The sequence below is a fragment of the Brienomyrus brachyistius genome, chromosome 16, assembly GCF_023856365.1.
Source record: "Brienomyrus brachyistius isolate T26 chromosome 16, BBRACH_0.4, whole genome shotgun sequence".
Lineage (NCBI taxonomy): Eukaryota > Metazoa > Chordata > Actinopteri > Osteoglossiformes > Mormyridae > Brienomyrus > Brienomyrus brachyistius.
The window spans coordinates 10,280,003-10,295,432 of NC_064548.1; the positions used below are offsets into that span (position 1 = coordinate 10,280,003).

General features: G+C 52.5%; 1 protein-coding gene across 14 annotated transcripts in view; it reads left to right on the plus strand.

Moving 5' to 3' along the window:
* Positions 1-15,430, plus strand: part of tns1b (tensin 1b) — a 174,858-nt gene that overhangs the window by 63,055 nt on the left and 96,373 nt on the right. For all 14 annotated transcript variants that reach the window (XM_048977918.1, XM_048977916.1, XM_048977914.1 and 11 more), the window contains exon 2: positions 6,085-6,199. In XM_048977918.1, coding sequence (XP_048833875.1) covers positions 6,085-6,199 — 115 coding nt within the window. The remainder of the gene's footprint in view (positions 1-6,084; positions 6,200-15,430) is intronic.

A 15,430-nucleotide genomic window follows, 5' to 3' on the forward strand; every position in this document is an offset into this window, starting at 1 on the left:
GGGTGCGGCCATTTGGCAAAGGGTGGGGGGGGGGGGGGGGGGCAGGTAGCTGTAAGAAGGGCACCGTTCACCCTCCATGTTGCAGATGTGACCCCTTGTTGTGAAAGCACGAAATGTACTTCCTCCGCCTCAGACACATGGCCCATGTGTGGAGCACAAACGAAAGAAAAAAACAGCCTGTTATGTCAGCTGCCTGATGCACAGCGTGTTCCTGGTGCTTAGAGAGGCTCCAATCAGGCAGAACATCTCTCTTTCTCTGTCTCTCAGAGAGCTGAAGTTAGAGCCGGAAGATGCTGCTCAGCAAAGGCGGTTATGAAACGGGAGCAGGGGGGTGGGGGGATGGGGGGTGGGGGGTGGGGGGATGGCAGACGGGGATGTGAAGCGGTTTCGCTGCAGCTGAAATTGTGGTGGGAAAGTCAGTGAATAATCGTGATACTTAAAAACCGTTTATTTGTTTCAAGCTCAGTTGCAGAGGGGTTTTATGTCTGATCTAGAGTCAAAAAGATTGAAATAGAAGAAAATATCATTTCACCTGTCAGTGTACCCAGAACCATAGACAAGTCTTACAGCATGCCTTCCACTGACAGGATATTAACCGAAAATGTTTCATTAAGGCAGTTATAAAATGTCTGGAGTATCTTGCATCCTGCAGGCGAAAGGCCCGCCCCTAAGATTTCAGCCAATCAGGACTTGCTGCTTGTGAGCCTGTTTGTGTACCAGTATCTGTGAGCCCGTTTATAAATTCTGGCTCTGTTCACTTGTCACTGTGTGTTTGTGTGTGTTTGAGTGCGTACACGTGCGTCACAGACGGGAAGGTAAATGACTGGGGATGGGATGTGGTGCCGGGGGGGCACGGAAAGGCTGTGTGCCTCAGGGGAAGCTCCTTTTGCTTCTCGGGAGGAAAACAATCTCTCTGGGTGACCTTATCCTGCAGGAATGTCTCCCGTAGCTAGTGAGAGCCGGGCCTGTTTGGGCTGAGTGCTTCCGCCATTACGGCCCTCTTTAACACGCAGGACTATGCCTCAGTGCGTTTTAAATGCCCACTGTTACGCGGTTTTTGGCTCTATGGGCTCAAAGGGATCCAGGTTTTAAAGGCAGGGATGCCTCCCAGACTCTGCTGCTTGTAAATATTTCTAGAGAAAAGACAGCAAGGGTATTTTAACCTAATAAGCTGTCTAGGAGGGTGGTGTATCGCGCGGCGGCTTAGAACACTTTGCCTGTGATCAGAAGGTCAGCAGTTCAGATCCCATGGTCACCAGAGTGATTTCAGTATTGGGCCCCTGAGCAAGGTCCTTAACCCCCAATTGCTTGAGGCATTGGCTGACCCAGCTTTCTCAAAAAATCCATAAAAGCATCCCCTAAGTAATATGATCGGTTTTTTGCATATAGGAAAACGTTATTCACATTTTAGACTTAAGATTTCACACTAAACAGATTTAGCAGCACCTGACGTTTTCAGTGTCACAGGGCAGTGATGGTGACAGTGGGTAGCGCTGGAATCAGCTGGACGTTCTGGTGTTCGCCGAGCTCACGTGGTTCGGAGGCACCGTCACGTGGGATAAACGGTCCGGCGTCATGGACGTCCTGTGGGCAAACATTTCCCCCCAAAAATATGCCATTTTCCAAGCAAATATACAAAACTGTTCCCCACAGGAGCCCCATCTGTTCTGCATAACGACGTGGCAGGAGTACATCGGCAAGCCCCTCCCCTTGCAAGCTGCTGCAGTCACAAGATGCGTGTGCACGTCTTTCTCTCTCTCACGCCTGTTATTTTGGACACAGGCTGCTATTCCATCACCACTGTGTTGTGCTAGTTCTTTATAGAAAACACACAAAGAAAGAAATTCATAGCTAATTTTCACCCATCTCTTTTACCCATTAAGGACACTTAGACTAACACTTAGCAGGGCTTCACCCAGTCATTTGACCGTGTGACATTTTCATTACTACATCTTTTCTCTGCCCCCCTCACAGCCTTTCACCCAATAGCCAGAGCTGTTAGACTGTCCAATGAGGAGCTGTCTACCAGAGGCTCCTGCCTTCCCAAGCCCTGCCCCCCCAGTGTCCTGCCTGTATAACTACTATGGCATCAGTCAGTGTCAACAATCAAAGCCTCGTTGCCACAACTGGTCCAAGTCACGAGTTGAAAAGATTTGCCTGATGTACTATAGACCAAAGTCAACGGTGCAGAGAGACCGTCAGTCACATGATGAGCTAGACACCGCAATGGATGATCTCTGCTGCATGCGCTCAGGCAGATCCATATTGTCACCGTCAGACATGCCCTCCTGTCACACATCCTTGTGGGCACAGCCAGCTGGCACGCAGCCCAGCTCCTTGGGCTCTGGATGGAAGTGGTTGTGAAAATACCCTCTTTGACGCCTGTCACGGCTAAACGTGAGTGCAGGGGAGGAGAGTGCCCTCTAATTGAAATGCCCTCCGCCTCCTAATTAAGATTAGTGCTCATGGCTGACAGATGGACGTTGTGAAGGTGCTATAGATGATTAGACCTGCCTGTCAGTGATCAGGCCTGAGTTTCAGCCACCATGTGACAGACGTGGAATAGGAGGAGGTCACCGTGTTGCTCCCCCTCCGTCCTAAGCTGGAAAAAGTGGTGAAAGACAGACAAAAGAAGGGGTATGTGGGTCAGTCTGTGGATGCCCAGGCCCAGGAGGCAAACCTGTAAAGAACAGAGTGGAATCTACTGAAGAGGGAATAGGAAAGGGGGCATGGGGTTGGTGGGGGTGTGACCCGTAATGGAGCAGGCTCCGCCTCCACACACGCTCCGCACCAACATGCGAAAACAAGACCCCTGCAGAAGGAAACTGCATATCAGCGTGTTGTATTTACAAACAGCTGCTTGTGGCCTGTAGAAGCTTGGTGGTAATCAGTCAAGCCCCCCCAGTGTCACCCTGTGACAGCCGTAACCCTATTGGCTTGGGGCCAGAGAGGCTGTTGCATTGGCTGTCGCCATGTGCCCCCGACCTAGAGCCCTCCAAAGGACGGAGGTGATCCTTATCGCTCCCTCCCTCTTTCCCAGTGCTTCTCTCTCTCCTCCCCCCTCTCTCTCTTGCATTGTTTTAGTGTATGCATGGGCCTGGTGCTAGTGATGGGGGCATGGCTGTAGTTCCCATGAGCTTAGTGTCTCGGCGATGGGCTGTGTTTACGTGTGAGGTGAACCCGGGAGTGAGGGGGTGGGGCTGCCGTGTTCCAGGCCTGCTTTTGTGCCCCCCGGGTCTAGGGGCCGGGATATTAGTATGGTTGGCAGCGTCTCTGGGAAAAAAAGGAGGTCGCTGTGAATGTGTCCCCATGACAACAAAAAGTAGTTTGGTTTTTAGCCCCTGAGTAAAAACCCCTCTCTGTCTGGGCCCCCACCTCACAGATGCAGCATTTAGCAAGAAATGCCAGCCGGCCTGGTGTATATTTTCTTTACTATAAACTGCTTAAAAAGGTCTCCACTGCACATAATATAAATTTGTGCAGGAAAATTTTTTACGGTTGTGATAGGACTTAAAACACAATAGTATGCTTTGTGTTTCAACCATGCATCAATCCATCCACCATTTTCCCATAACTCATTCTTCAGTACCGGGTCACAGAGAGCCTGGAGGCTTTTCCAGGAAACACAGGGCTCATAGCCGGGCCCAGCCTGCAGTGGATGTGCCTTGATTTCATTATTCCATTCGAAAAGATGATTTTGTTTATAATGGAAATCGTAGCGAAAGAGCCACTATCCGCTAACATTGCAAAGGCTGATGGGAAGATGGGTGGGCTGGCAAAGAGGAACATGAGCCATGTGGCTGAGGGGAACCTCTCAAGTAGGACCCATCCAGCTCCTGAATCTTAGCGATACAGACTGCTTTGCTGGGGGAGTAGGGTGGGGGGGTTGGTCTGACTGCCGCTGTCTGTGCTGAACTGTCTGAGATTGAACCCCCCTCTCCCCCCAAACCCTTTTCCGGCCACGGGAGACGGTGAGAAAACAGACATGGTCGGGGATTCTTGGACGGGGCCACGGGCGGCGTCTGCATGGATGCCGTCTGTGCTGGCTGCCTTTAACGGGAGGAGGAGCTGAACATCTGTATTGCTCATCTGAAGGAGCCAGTTAAGTGTGGGTCTGCCGGCCCCCGTCACCCGGGACAACGTAGCACAGTGCAGACAGGAGGCAGATGTGAATTGAGCGTAAGGGGAGGGAAAAAGAAGCTGAGTGATTGGAGTCGCTTAACAAGCTACCCATCCTTAGTAGGGGATGAGCACCACTTATCACATGACAGCGGAACCATCTGCATGGGATGATGTGGACATGGATGTGGGCTTATGCATGTAAACATGAGCAAACATGGTAAGACAGACATAAGCGGAGGCTGAATCGGCAGGCCGAGCCCTATCAGGCTAGAGATTCCTGTGCTGAGCCAGCACCTCCCTTCGTGACCAGCTTCCCCCACGCTGGTGATTTTGACAGCCAGGCAGCCTGCCTGGCACCGGTAATTGTTTTAGATAACCATATTAGGCTAATCGCGTTAGCCGTCGGTTAGGCGTAGCCCACAGTGGCCTGTCTGGCGGGAACTGCGGCGGGCGTGTCGAAGCATCCCCAAGGTCACATGCAGTCCCACGGGACCTCGCCAGGGCGCTGCTGGCTGCCAGCCTGTTTCCTGGGATCGAAGGACAGACTGGCAGAGATGGCGTGTCGTCAAAGCGGGATGGGACGAGACAGAGGGTCATCCGAGTGTCCTGGAAGGCTGGTTGGCTTTCGCCGGTTTTTTTGTGGCGCAGAAGCAGTTGAACCCGTCTGCTGCGCAGGATATAAGGAGGATGTTCAGCAGGGCCGAGGCAGCATGTCAGTCACTGTGTGTCGCCCTTCAGGTCCTCAGGCCTGTCGTCCACCAGAGCCCCCCTGCAGCCCCCCAGCCCACAAAGAGCCACTGCCATGCTCCTCATTTCCCTTCCACTGAGACAGTTACAGGCCATTATCAGTTCAGTCTGGCTGTTCCCCTTTGCCTGGTCGCTTCTTATTGTTATGGACCTTTCTACAGGAGCTCTGTCCGAGTATCTGCCGCCAGGCTTCTCCCAGCATGAGTGAGCGGTATTCAGGAATGTGCTTGTTTACCATCCTGTTTCCCAGCATCCTCTATGTATGAAACTCGCGCACTTGTGTGTGTGTGTGTGTGGAGGGTCTTGCAGTGGAGAGTCAGATGCAAGGCAGCTGGATAAACATGGAGGGGGATCCAGACATCGAGGGGGTGGGGGTGGGATGGGGGGGGGGGGGGGTCACGTTACGTGGCGTAGGGAGGGCGGGGAAGGTGGCAGCTGAGTGAGGCAGACAGGGACAGCTCCGGAGAACCGCATGGAAAACATTCAACTTCACTTCTTAAATCTGCCCCCCCCACACCCTGGGGACTAAAACTAGACATCAAAACAAACTTGCATAATTCAACAGCAAAAGCAGAAACAGCCGAATTTTTTTAAGATTTTTTTTTTGGTCGTGGGTGGGGATGACTTTCATATTGAAGCGATTTTGCTTGGCTCGTACCTGCGGCCAGGGAGTGGGGCGCGGAGACATTTCAGATGACATCAGGATGACGGCATGAAGCGCGAGTGCGTGTGTGCGGGGGGGGGGGCTTTCTAGCACCGCATCCCTGCATGATTTAGTGTATCGCCGGCCCCTCCGCCACAGCGCTGATATATGGGTAGCAGGCGAAACTGAGCACATATGGGATTACTGTAGATAACGAGCAGGCCCTGGGCAGCACTGACTCATGTGTTTTCCCATCACGTTTAATTAGAGCCTTTAATAAAACGTCTTCGCGATGATATCACCCCCTTGTGTAAGAGTGCTGCGCGGTCGATTTTCATTCCCACGTTTTTCCACTGGGTGGGGATTCCCCCCCACTGTCACCTTGGCGTCCTCGCCACTCCCATCCATCATGCCCACCGGGACGCCGCGCCCTGCCCTCAGCTAATTGGCTAAGTAGCCAGGCAGTGGCACTGACGCGAGCTCCCGAGAAGGTTCCATGCCGGGGGGGAGGGTGGTGGCTTTTCGCGGCGCATGCTCTAAATGTCTTTCTTTTCCTCTTCTTCCCCCTGCAGCCAGAAGAATTCGAGGCGATTCATTCCCACACCTTCCGGGCGAAGACGTTCAAAAAGGGCAAACACTGCGGTGTTTGCAAGCAGGTGATCAGCAAGGAGGGACTCGTGTGCCGAGGTGAGTGTCACCACTCAGCAGCTACACGGTCTGCATTCGCCGGCCGTTCGGTCTCCATTGAGCAGTCATGCAGTCTGCATTGTGCGACTGTGCAGTCTCCATTGGGCAGTCGCGCGGTCTCCGCTTAACAGCAATCTGCATCGAGCTGTTTACATTGATCTATTACGCAGTCATTGAACAGCTATGAGGCCTGCATTGAGAAGTCGTGCCATCTGCATTGAACAGCTGTGCAGTCTATTGTGCAGTCAAACTGTCCCCACTGAACTGCAGTCTGCACCGAGCATCGATGAGGTCTCCATTGAGCAGTTGTGCAGTCTACATTGATCTGTCATGCAAGTCTGCATTGAGCAAATGTGAGGTTTGCATTGAACAGTCCATCTGCACTGAGCAGCCATGCAGTCTGTATTGAGTAGTAGCACAGTCTGCATTGAGCAGCCATGCAGCCGAGCGGCTGCTGGTTGGCCGTCCTTGTGTCCGAGTAGAATATTTGTCTGACCCGGAAAAGAGGAGCCAGCAAAAGGGTGATGACTTGAAGCCTAAAGCCAAACCGCTGAGCTCACTTTTGTGCAAGAAAAATTGCGACACAGCCGCGTCGTTTTGTTCCGTGCACCACTGTCCACCCCCTCGCACATATCAATTGAAATGTCAGACTCTCTCGAACCAAATTTGGACCCAAGACCCAGCTTCAGGCTCTGGTGTCATGTAATGGTTGGGGGCCCCTTGGGCTGTGGGCAAGGGGGCCACACTGGGCTGACAGGCGGCCCCACTTTGTGGCAAACCCCCCTGGCTTTCCCGATGGTCCCCGGGCCTCTGTTTGGACTGGCACTGCCAGTGCCACTCACCCCATCATGAGAAGTATGTCACAACCTTACAAATCCTGCAACCAGCCCCCTGTCCAGCCCCCACTTCATACCATGCTCTCTGGAGCACCATTCGGGGTGTGGGGATGGTCCTGGACCCTTCCTAATTATTACGGTTTTCCATCTTTCCCATGTTGATCGTTTTATACAACGACAGATGAGAATTCGTAAATGTCTACTGGTGAAAACTGGAATCCTTTATTTGTTCTGGGGAATCTGTTTGTGGTTAAAAGCATCATCTCGACAGCTCCAGTTTTATTGCTCCTGTGTGAAGCAAAACAAACCATGGTGGGACTGCAGCATTCACTCGGCCGCAAAACAGATGCTGGACTCCAGCCGCGGTCCTCGGTGACCCTTCTGTGTGCTGGCGTTCGTTCCAGCTGATCTGTGATTTGAACTTGATCTTACTGCTGGAAATTGCTAGAGGCGGGACTGCTGTTGTGGCTCCTTGCAGACGCCCACTTGTTACATTTAGCCGCTATGTTACGCTGTAGGCACAGTGTCAGGAGTTTGCTAGGGGGTAATGTAGATACATCCCGAATACAGAGCAGTCTAGATTTCCACAGCGGGGCCTTGCAAATAACCAGCGATTTTATTGTTAACATCTCAGGCTTTGCTGTGCAAAAGTATAGGAACTAGTAGCTGTGAGGTATTCATTAACAGCTGTGCAGTCTGCATTAAGCAGTCATACAGTCTGCCTCGTGTGGTCATGCAGTCTGCATTGAGCAGTTGTCCAGTCTGCCTTGTGTGGTCAAGGAGTCGGCACTAAACATTCATGCCATCTGCACTGAGGTGTTGTGCAGTCTGCAGTAAGCATTCATGCACTCTGCCTCGTGTAGTTCTGCAGTCTGCCTCATGGTCATGCAGTCTGCACTAAGCACCCATGCAGACTGCACCAAACATTCGTGCAGTCTGCCTCGTGTCCTAATACGGACTTTATTGGACAGTCCTGCAGTTTGCACTAAGCAGCTGTGCAGTCTTCCTTGTGTGGTTATGCAGTCTGCACTAAGCAGTCATACCGTTTTCATTGAGCAGCTGTGCAGTCTTCCTTGTGTGGTTATGCAATCTGCACTAAGCAGTCATACCGTTTTCATTGAGCAGCTGTGCAGTCTTCTTTGTGTGGTTATGCAATCTGCACTAAGCAGTCATACCGTTTTCACTGAGCAACTGTGCAGTCTTCTTTGTGTGGTTATGCAATCTGCACTAAGCAGTCATACCGTTTTCACTGAGCAGCTGTGCAGTCTTCTTTGTGTGGTTATGCAATCTGCACTAAGCAGTCATACCGTTTTCACTGAGCAGCTGTGCAGTCTTCTTTGTGTGGTTATGCAGTCTGCACTAAGCAGTCATACCGTTTTCACTGAGCAGCTGTGCTGTCTCCGTTGAACAGTCATACAGTCAGCACTGTGTGACCATGCAGTCTCCAGTGAGTCGTTTTTACAGTGTCTTGAGCCTCCTCACAGGTTTAACAAGGTAGTCATCCCTTGCAAAAGCTGCTCGAGCATCCTGACAGCCAGACAGCATCTCCATTTAGCTGGCAGCGAGGGGTTTTGATTAAAATGAAAGAGGGTCTGAGGGGGTATCCTGTGTCCCGGAGCCAAAGAATATATGCAAGTGACTGCAATCAGCATGGATCAGCACTTCGCGCTTTAACCCCAGGAGCGGAGGAGTGAGCACACATGCAGACCTTTAGTGGAGCGATAAGCACTCATTTCAGCCCCCAGGAGCACCTGCCCCCCCCCCCCCCCCCCCCCCCCCAAGACACTTTCTCTGCAGTGGTCATTCATTATGTGCAGTGGCTGAGAGACGCACTGCCGCACGCTTGGTCCTTAAGGCTATTAGCTGTTGCTGGAGCGTCTTTGGATGCCGACGCAGCCTGGAGGATTTCCTGCGGAATATCAATGCGAGTGACACGGAATCAATCAGGCCCCAGCGGAGCAGGGACTTCATTAGCTAATCCACCTCAACAAGCCCCGCGCCCATTAGGAGATTGACTCTGACGGACAATCCGGGAGTGAGCGAGCGTCCATGTCTGTGTGTATCTATAGGTAGTGAGGGGAGGGCCAGTCCTATTACCTCTGTCCTCTACCCCCTTGTGGATCACCTGATCATGCAGTCCTGTCAGTCTTCAGCACTGGCTTCCCATTGGACGGTGTTAGACAGGGTGGTGTTGACATTTGATTGTGGCTTTCTGGCAAATTGGAAGTGGGTTAATGTGTTGTTTTCCAAATCTTTCCTCTTTTATTGTACAGTGTAACATCCTGTTGGTTTAATGGACGGACAGTTGCGTGGTCAGCAAATGGCTGCCGCACACCTAATAAAAACCTACTCACTTTTCCGTTTATCATTTCCCCAGTCGCTCTTGCCACAATACTTGATTTTGGCTGAGATGGATGTAGTAAGTAAGAATGTGACCTAAGACACAGTGTTACAACAAGATTAATCCGTTTGGGTTTGGTAACATGGGAGATAAAGGACCTTCAAGGGGATGTAGTACAGGATTTGATCTGGGCACCTTTCTGTGTTTTAGTGTCATAATGTTTGCAGTCCAGATCTGGACTGTGTAGAGACTTTTTGAGGGGCAAGTGTCCAAAGGCTAAAAAGGACACCTTTAAAGCTCACACAGAAGTGCACCCTCCCCATGCACGTGCCTGATCCAACCAAGCGGGTCACATGATTAGTGTTTGTTTATCCCCGGCAACTGGCTTTAGCCGGATTCCATGCTGGGGTGGGTGCCAATGTTCCAATTCTGTCATTTATGTCAGGGATCATGGGGGTACCAGATCCCACTCCTCATCCTGGGTAGCTGGGCAGCAGTGGTAAAAGACAGACTGGGGATTTCTATTAAATCTATTTCTATTAAATCTATTAAATGACTGGTTGTATTTGGTCCATCTTGCTTGGGTGGGCAGATGATCCACCGGTAACCACGGCCCCAGTCCCCCGGCCCTTGTGACATGCAGCAGGGCCTGCTGGCTGTAGTGCACTTGAACAATAATGGTATGCCAGAATAGCTACCCCAGAACCGAAGCAACCAATGGTTAAACTGGCTAGTCCATCCAACGGATGACCGCACCAAGGGGTGGCATGTGGTTCGTGGGACAGGAGAAAGGAGGGGGGGGGGGGTTGCGGGGGGCGGGGATTCTTACCCGTGGGGGCTGTGCATCTCTGGGAACCTTTTGGGGAATTCGCCAGTCTGCCTTGTGTGGTCGTGCAAACTGCCTCGTGTGATCGTGCAATCACCTTTGTGTGGTCATGCAGTCTGCCTCGTGTGGTCATGCAGTCTGCCGCGTGTGGTCGTGTAATCTGCTTTGTGTGGTCGTGTAATCTGCTTTGTGTGGTCGTGCAGTCTGCCTCGTGTGGTCGTGCAATCCGCTTTGTGTGGTCGTGCAGTCTGCCTCGTGTGGTCGTGCAGTCTGCCACGTGTGGTCGTGCAATCCGCTTTGTGTGGTCGTGCAGTCTGCCTCGTGTGGTCATGCAGTCTGCCGCGTGTGGTCGTGCAATCCGCTTTGTGTGGTCGTGCAGTCTGCCGCGTGTGGTCGTGCAATCCGCTTTGTGTGGTCGTGCAGTCTGCCGCGTGTGGTCGTGCAGTCTGCCTCGTGTGGTCGTGCAGTCTGCCTCGTGTGGTCATGCAATCCTGTTTCTGTGGTCGTGCAGTCTGCCTCGTGAGGTCGTGCAATCCACTTTGTGTGGTCGTGCAGTCTGCCTCGTGTGGTCGTGCAGTCTGCCTCGTGTGGTCGTGCAATCCTGTTTCTGTGGTCGTGCAGTCTGCCTCGTGTGGTCGTGCAATCCGCTTTGTGTGGTCATGCAGTCTGCCTCGTGTGGTCGTGCAGTCTGCCTCGTGTGGTCGTGCAATCCGCTTTGTGAGGTCGTGCAGTCTGCCTCGTGAGGTTGTGCAATCCGCTTTGTGTGGTCGTGCAGTCTGCCGCGTGTGGTCATGCAATCCGCTTTGTGTGGTCGTGCAGTCTGCCTCGTGTGGTCGTGCAGTCTGCCTCGTGTGGTCGTGCAATCCGCTTTGTGAGGTCGTGCAGTCTGCCTCGTGAGGTCATGCAGTCTGCCGCGTGTGGTCGTGTAATCTGCTTTGTGTGGTCGTGTAATCTGCTTTGTGTGGTCGTGCAGTCTGCCTCGTGTGGTCGTGCAATCCGCTTTGTGTGGTCGTGCAGTCTGCCTCGTGTGGTCGTGCAGTCTGCCACGTGTGGTCGTGCAATCCGCTTTGTGTGGTCGTGCAGTCTGCCTCGTGTGGTCATGCAGTCTGCCGCGTGTGGTCGTGCAATCCGCTTTGTGTGGTCGTGCAGTCTGCCGCGTGTGGTCGTGCAATCCGCTTTGTGTGGTCGTGCAGTCTGCCGCGTGTGGTCGTGCAGTCTGCCTCGTGTGGTCGTGCAGTCTGCCTCGTGTGGTCATGCAATCCTGTTTCTGTGGTCGTGCAGTCTGCCTCGTGAGGTCGTGCAATCCACTTTGTGTGGTCGTGCAGTCTGCCTCGTGTGGTCGTGCAGTCTGCCTCGTGTGGTCGTGCAATCCTGTTTCTGTGGTCGTGCAGTCTGCCTCGTGTGGTCGTGCAATCCGCTTTGTGTGGTCATGCAGTCTGCCTCGTGTGGTCGTGCAGTCTGCCTCGTGTGGTCGTGCAATCCGCTTTGTGAGGTCGTGCAGTCTGCCTCGTGAGGTTGTGCAATCCGCTTTGTGTGGTCGTGCAGTCTGCCGCGTGTGGTCATGCAATCCGCTTTGTGTGGTCGTGCAGTCTGCCTCGTGTGGTCGTGCAGTCTGCCTCGTGTGGTCGTGCAGTCTGCCGTGTGTGGTCGTGCAATCCGCTTTGTGTGGTCGTGCAGTCTGCCTCGTGTGGTCGTGCAGTCTGCCTCGTGTGGTCGTGCAGTCTGCCTCGTGTGGTCGTGCAGTCTGCCGCGTGTGGTCGTGCAGTCTGCCTCGTGTGGTCGTGCAGTCTGCCTCGCGTGGTCGTGCAGTCTGCCTCGCGTGGTCGTGCAGTCTGCCTCGTGTGGTCCTGCAGTCTGCCGTGTGTGGTCGTGCAGTCTGCCGCGTGTGGTCGTGCAGTCTGCCTCGCGTGGTCGTGCAGTCTGCCTCGCGTGGTCGTGCCTGTGTTACAATCGGCCATGATGCATTATCCTGGAAAAAGGGGTGAGAAAGAAGCATGCGCACACACACATATAAACATGGCGGAGTGAAATTTACTAACCAACATGGGGAAAGTGGGACACCAGGCTGGGGCCGGACAGGACCAGGCGCTGGAACTCAGCCACCCGTGAGCCGCAGATGGATGGAGCGCCCGGGACCAGCTGGGCTCCAGTTTGTTTACCTGCATTCCCGCCATGTGGTCCCACCCACCTACCGGTGTTAGAACAAATCTGACAGCCAGGCCCAAGATGTTCACGGGGAGGGGGGCTGGGCATCCAGGGCTGGACATTTGGGGGGGGGGGGACCAGCGTTCAAACTGTGTCAGAGGTCTTCGGGGGGCAGTTGACTACCGCATAGGGTTAGCGATGGTAAAAATTGTCAACCAATGGGGGGGTGGGGGGGTGGTGGCGATATGCTGATAGATTGATCTTTTTTAGCATCTTCATGTGATGATTTTTGGGGGCAGAGGCGATCATTTCCCCTGTGGTGCCAATGCCGCTAGCTACCTGTCATGGCATCCATGTTGCATTCTGGGAGATCATGATGGGGGCAGCCGCATGATGGGGGGGACGGGGCTTACCGCCATGCTGGGCTGCTCCCTGCTAGAGAAGGGGGTTAAGGGCTTAACGTGCTGATGGTGGGGGCCCGCTAACAAAAGCAGCCGCTCCCTGGGCTGAAAAGGGCCTCCCCCTCATGCAGGCGGGGGGCGCGATCGCCGCAGCCGGCTCCCGTCTGGATTAACCCGATTTATGAGCTAAGTTGCCTTTATGAGGAGCACAAAGTGAATAATAGGGCCTCGCCCAGAGACATGGCTTTGGCGGCCCGGGACAGCGTTGGGCTAGCCCCCGGCTGCCGTGCCACTGAGGGCTGGGGGACCGTAAGCACACCGTGGTTGGTGCCATGGAGGTGAGATCTAAGCAGGTCAGGATTGGGACCACATACTGCACCGGCAGCCCCTCGATCACTGTCACTCTGAATCAGCTGTGACATCAATGCGGACAGGCATATCTGGGGAGACATTGTCGGTGATATGGAGTGATGCTGGGCTGCTTGGCTGAGTTTGGGGGCGTGGTTTACAGTCAGGCGGGTTGGGGGGCAGAGCATCCAGCGAAGGAGGAAAGCGCTGGTTAGTTGATGCTATCGATTTCGAGCCTGTGTGCATGTTTGAAGCCCCCCTCGAATGACCCCCTGTAGTTCTCATCCAGCAGATAATTGGGGCTTACCTTTCGTTTTCCCCTCCCTCGCACCCCCTGTCTCAGAGTGTAGTTTCCCACCACCAGCCTTTCACGTGCAGGAGTACATCACCCACTCCCTGGTATTGCTTAATCAGCAAGGCCTCACAATCGCAGCTTCTCATGATGCGCCGTTGTGGCACGTGTGGCGCCAAAGACCTGCCAAGATCGCAGAGCGTGTTTACTGTGTCTGGGTGTGTGCGTGCATGCGTGTGGCCACGTGTGGCCTGCGGTCACGTTCCCTTAGAGCCGGGAGATTGTTTTCATTCCGCCATCTCGCTCCGAGCTGATTGTGGACAGTGCATTAACTCGTCAGGGGGAGTGAAGGATCTGTCCCGGCTGTGACTCAGAGAGGGCTAGATCCCCGGATAGCTGCCCCGAGCTGCCGTCTGATGGGAATGCAGATTACATTAATCTTTATGAATATAATGAACACTTCCATGGAATTTTCCCAGCATTCCCAAGATGCATCACACCTTGAAATAAAGGCCTAACTAATTTGACGTAATAGAGCTGTGCAATGTTAAAGGTACCGGCTCTAGGTGATTGCTAATCCGCGTAGGCCCCGGGATCCCTTCCTGCGGCCCCCACACCTCACAGCTAGAATGAGGAGGGAGGAAATAAGCGCCACTGCCAGACCGATACAAGACACGGCTGGGCGTATTCGAAGAAATGTAGACAGGATCTGGTACTGATCAGATTGTTGCGTGACGTGTGCACACACAAGCATGCATGCATGTTATCGCCCACTCTAACACATGCAGATGCAGGCTGCGCAGGAGCAATCGTGATACTCTATTAGCTGTCCCAGAGAGAGCCCCGTCCGTATGCCGAGAACGTCATTATACTGATTAGCGGAGCAGATTGATGAGCGCCTCGTGATGAATTGACTTCGCTTTGGGCTCGATAGGGCAACCCTCCATGGTTTATTCATGTCGTTACCAATCAGCTCACTACGTCTTCGCTGCCAGTCATATAAATGATCGGAGACGATGTTTACCCTTCATTCATGGACAGAAATTCACCTCGTAATTAATCGGGGTCTGTTTTTCCCTGGATATTAAAACAAGCATAACGGCTGATGTTGATTCTCAGCTTCGATACGGACTTGAAATCTCGTCTGCTGCTAACCTGTGGGTTAAATGTAGCTCGGTGCAATGGCTTTGTCGTTAGTACTGTAGTCTCACACTTCTATGGTCGTGGGTTCGAGCTCCACTTCTGTGTGCATGGCATTTAGATGTCTTTATTGTGTTTTACCTGTTGTCTATGCAAACGTTCTTCCCACAGTTCAAAAAACAGTGGAGTCTCTAGCTTATCGTGAGCAGGCATTGTTTTCCCTGAAAGGGAGTGGTATCCCATCCAGGGTGGCCCCTGCCTGGTGTCCTGAGTTTCCTGGAAGCAGACACTGTACTAGCTAAGTGGTATTAAAGATGGAAGCATGGATGGTCTCTTAGCTGCACAACAGTGCCACCTGCTGGGGTTGGTGTGAAACAGCGTCGTTCAATGTACTTAAATGTAAAAAAGATTAAATATTTAAAGATATAAATGTTGATGAAGCAATCACACATATAATCATTTTTCCTAATGGTCATGGAAGAGGCAGCATCCTTATAACAAGGGCATAGATTTGGTTACAAACCCGAGTCCCAATGCACACATATGTACACCCACAATTTGCAGAAACATGATTGTACAGTCCATTCCCAAATCAACACCCTTGATTAAAAGTCATGTAATATTCCATTAATTAAATATCCAAATTAGCAAGTCCGGAATAATTATTCTCTCTCATTTGTAGTGTTGCATATGTTATCCTTTTATACACAAACACGTGGGCCTGGTGGATAAAAACAGAATTTCCTAAATCAGCAGGAAACAACAACGCAATTCAACATCTGGGTCAGCTCCCTAATCGTGTTTGCTGAAATGACATAAATATATAAACAGGGCAAAATCCCACGGCTGTCCAAAATGTATGTCATAAAAAGTTAAATACACCTGAGGAAATCAGCGGTTCA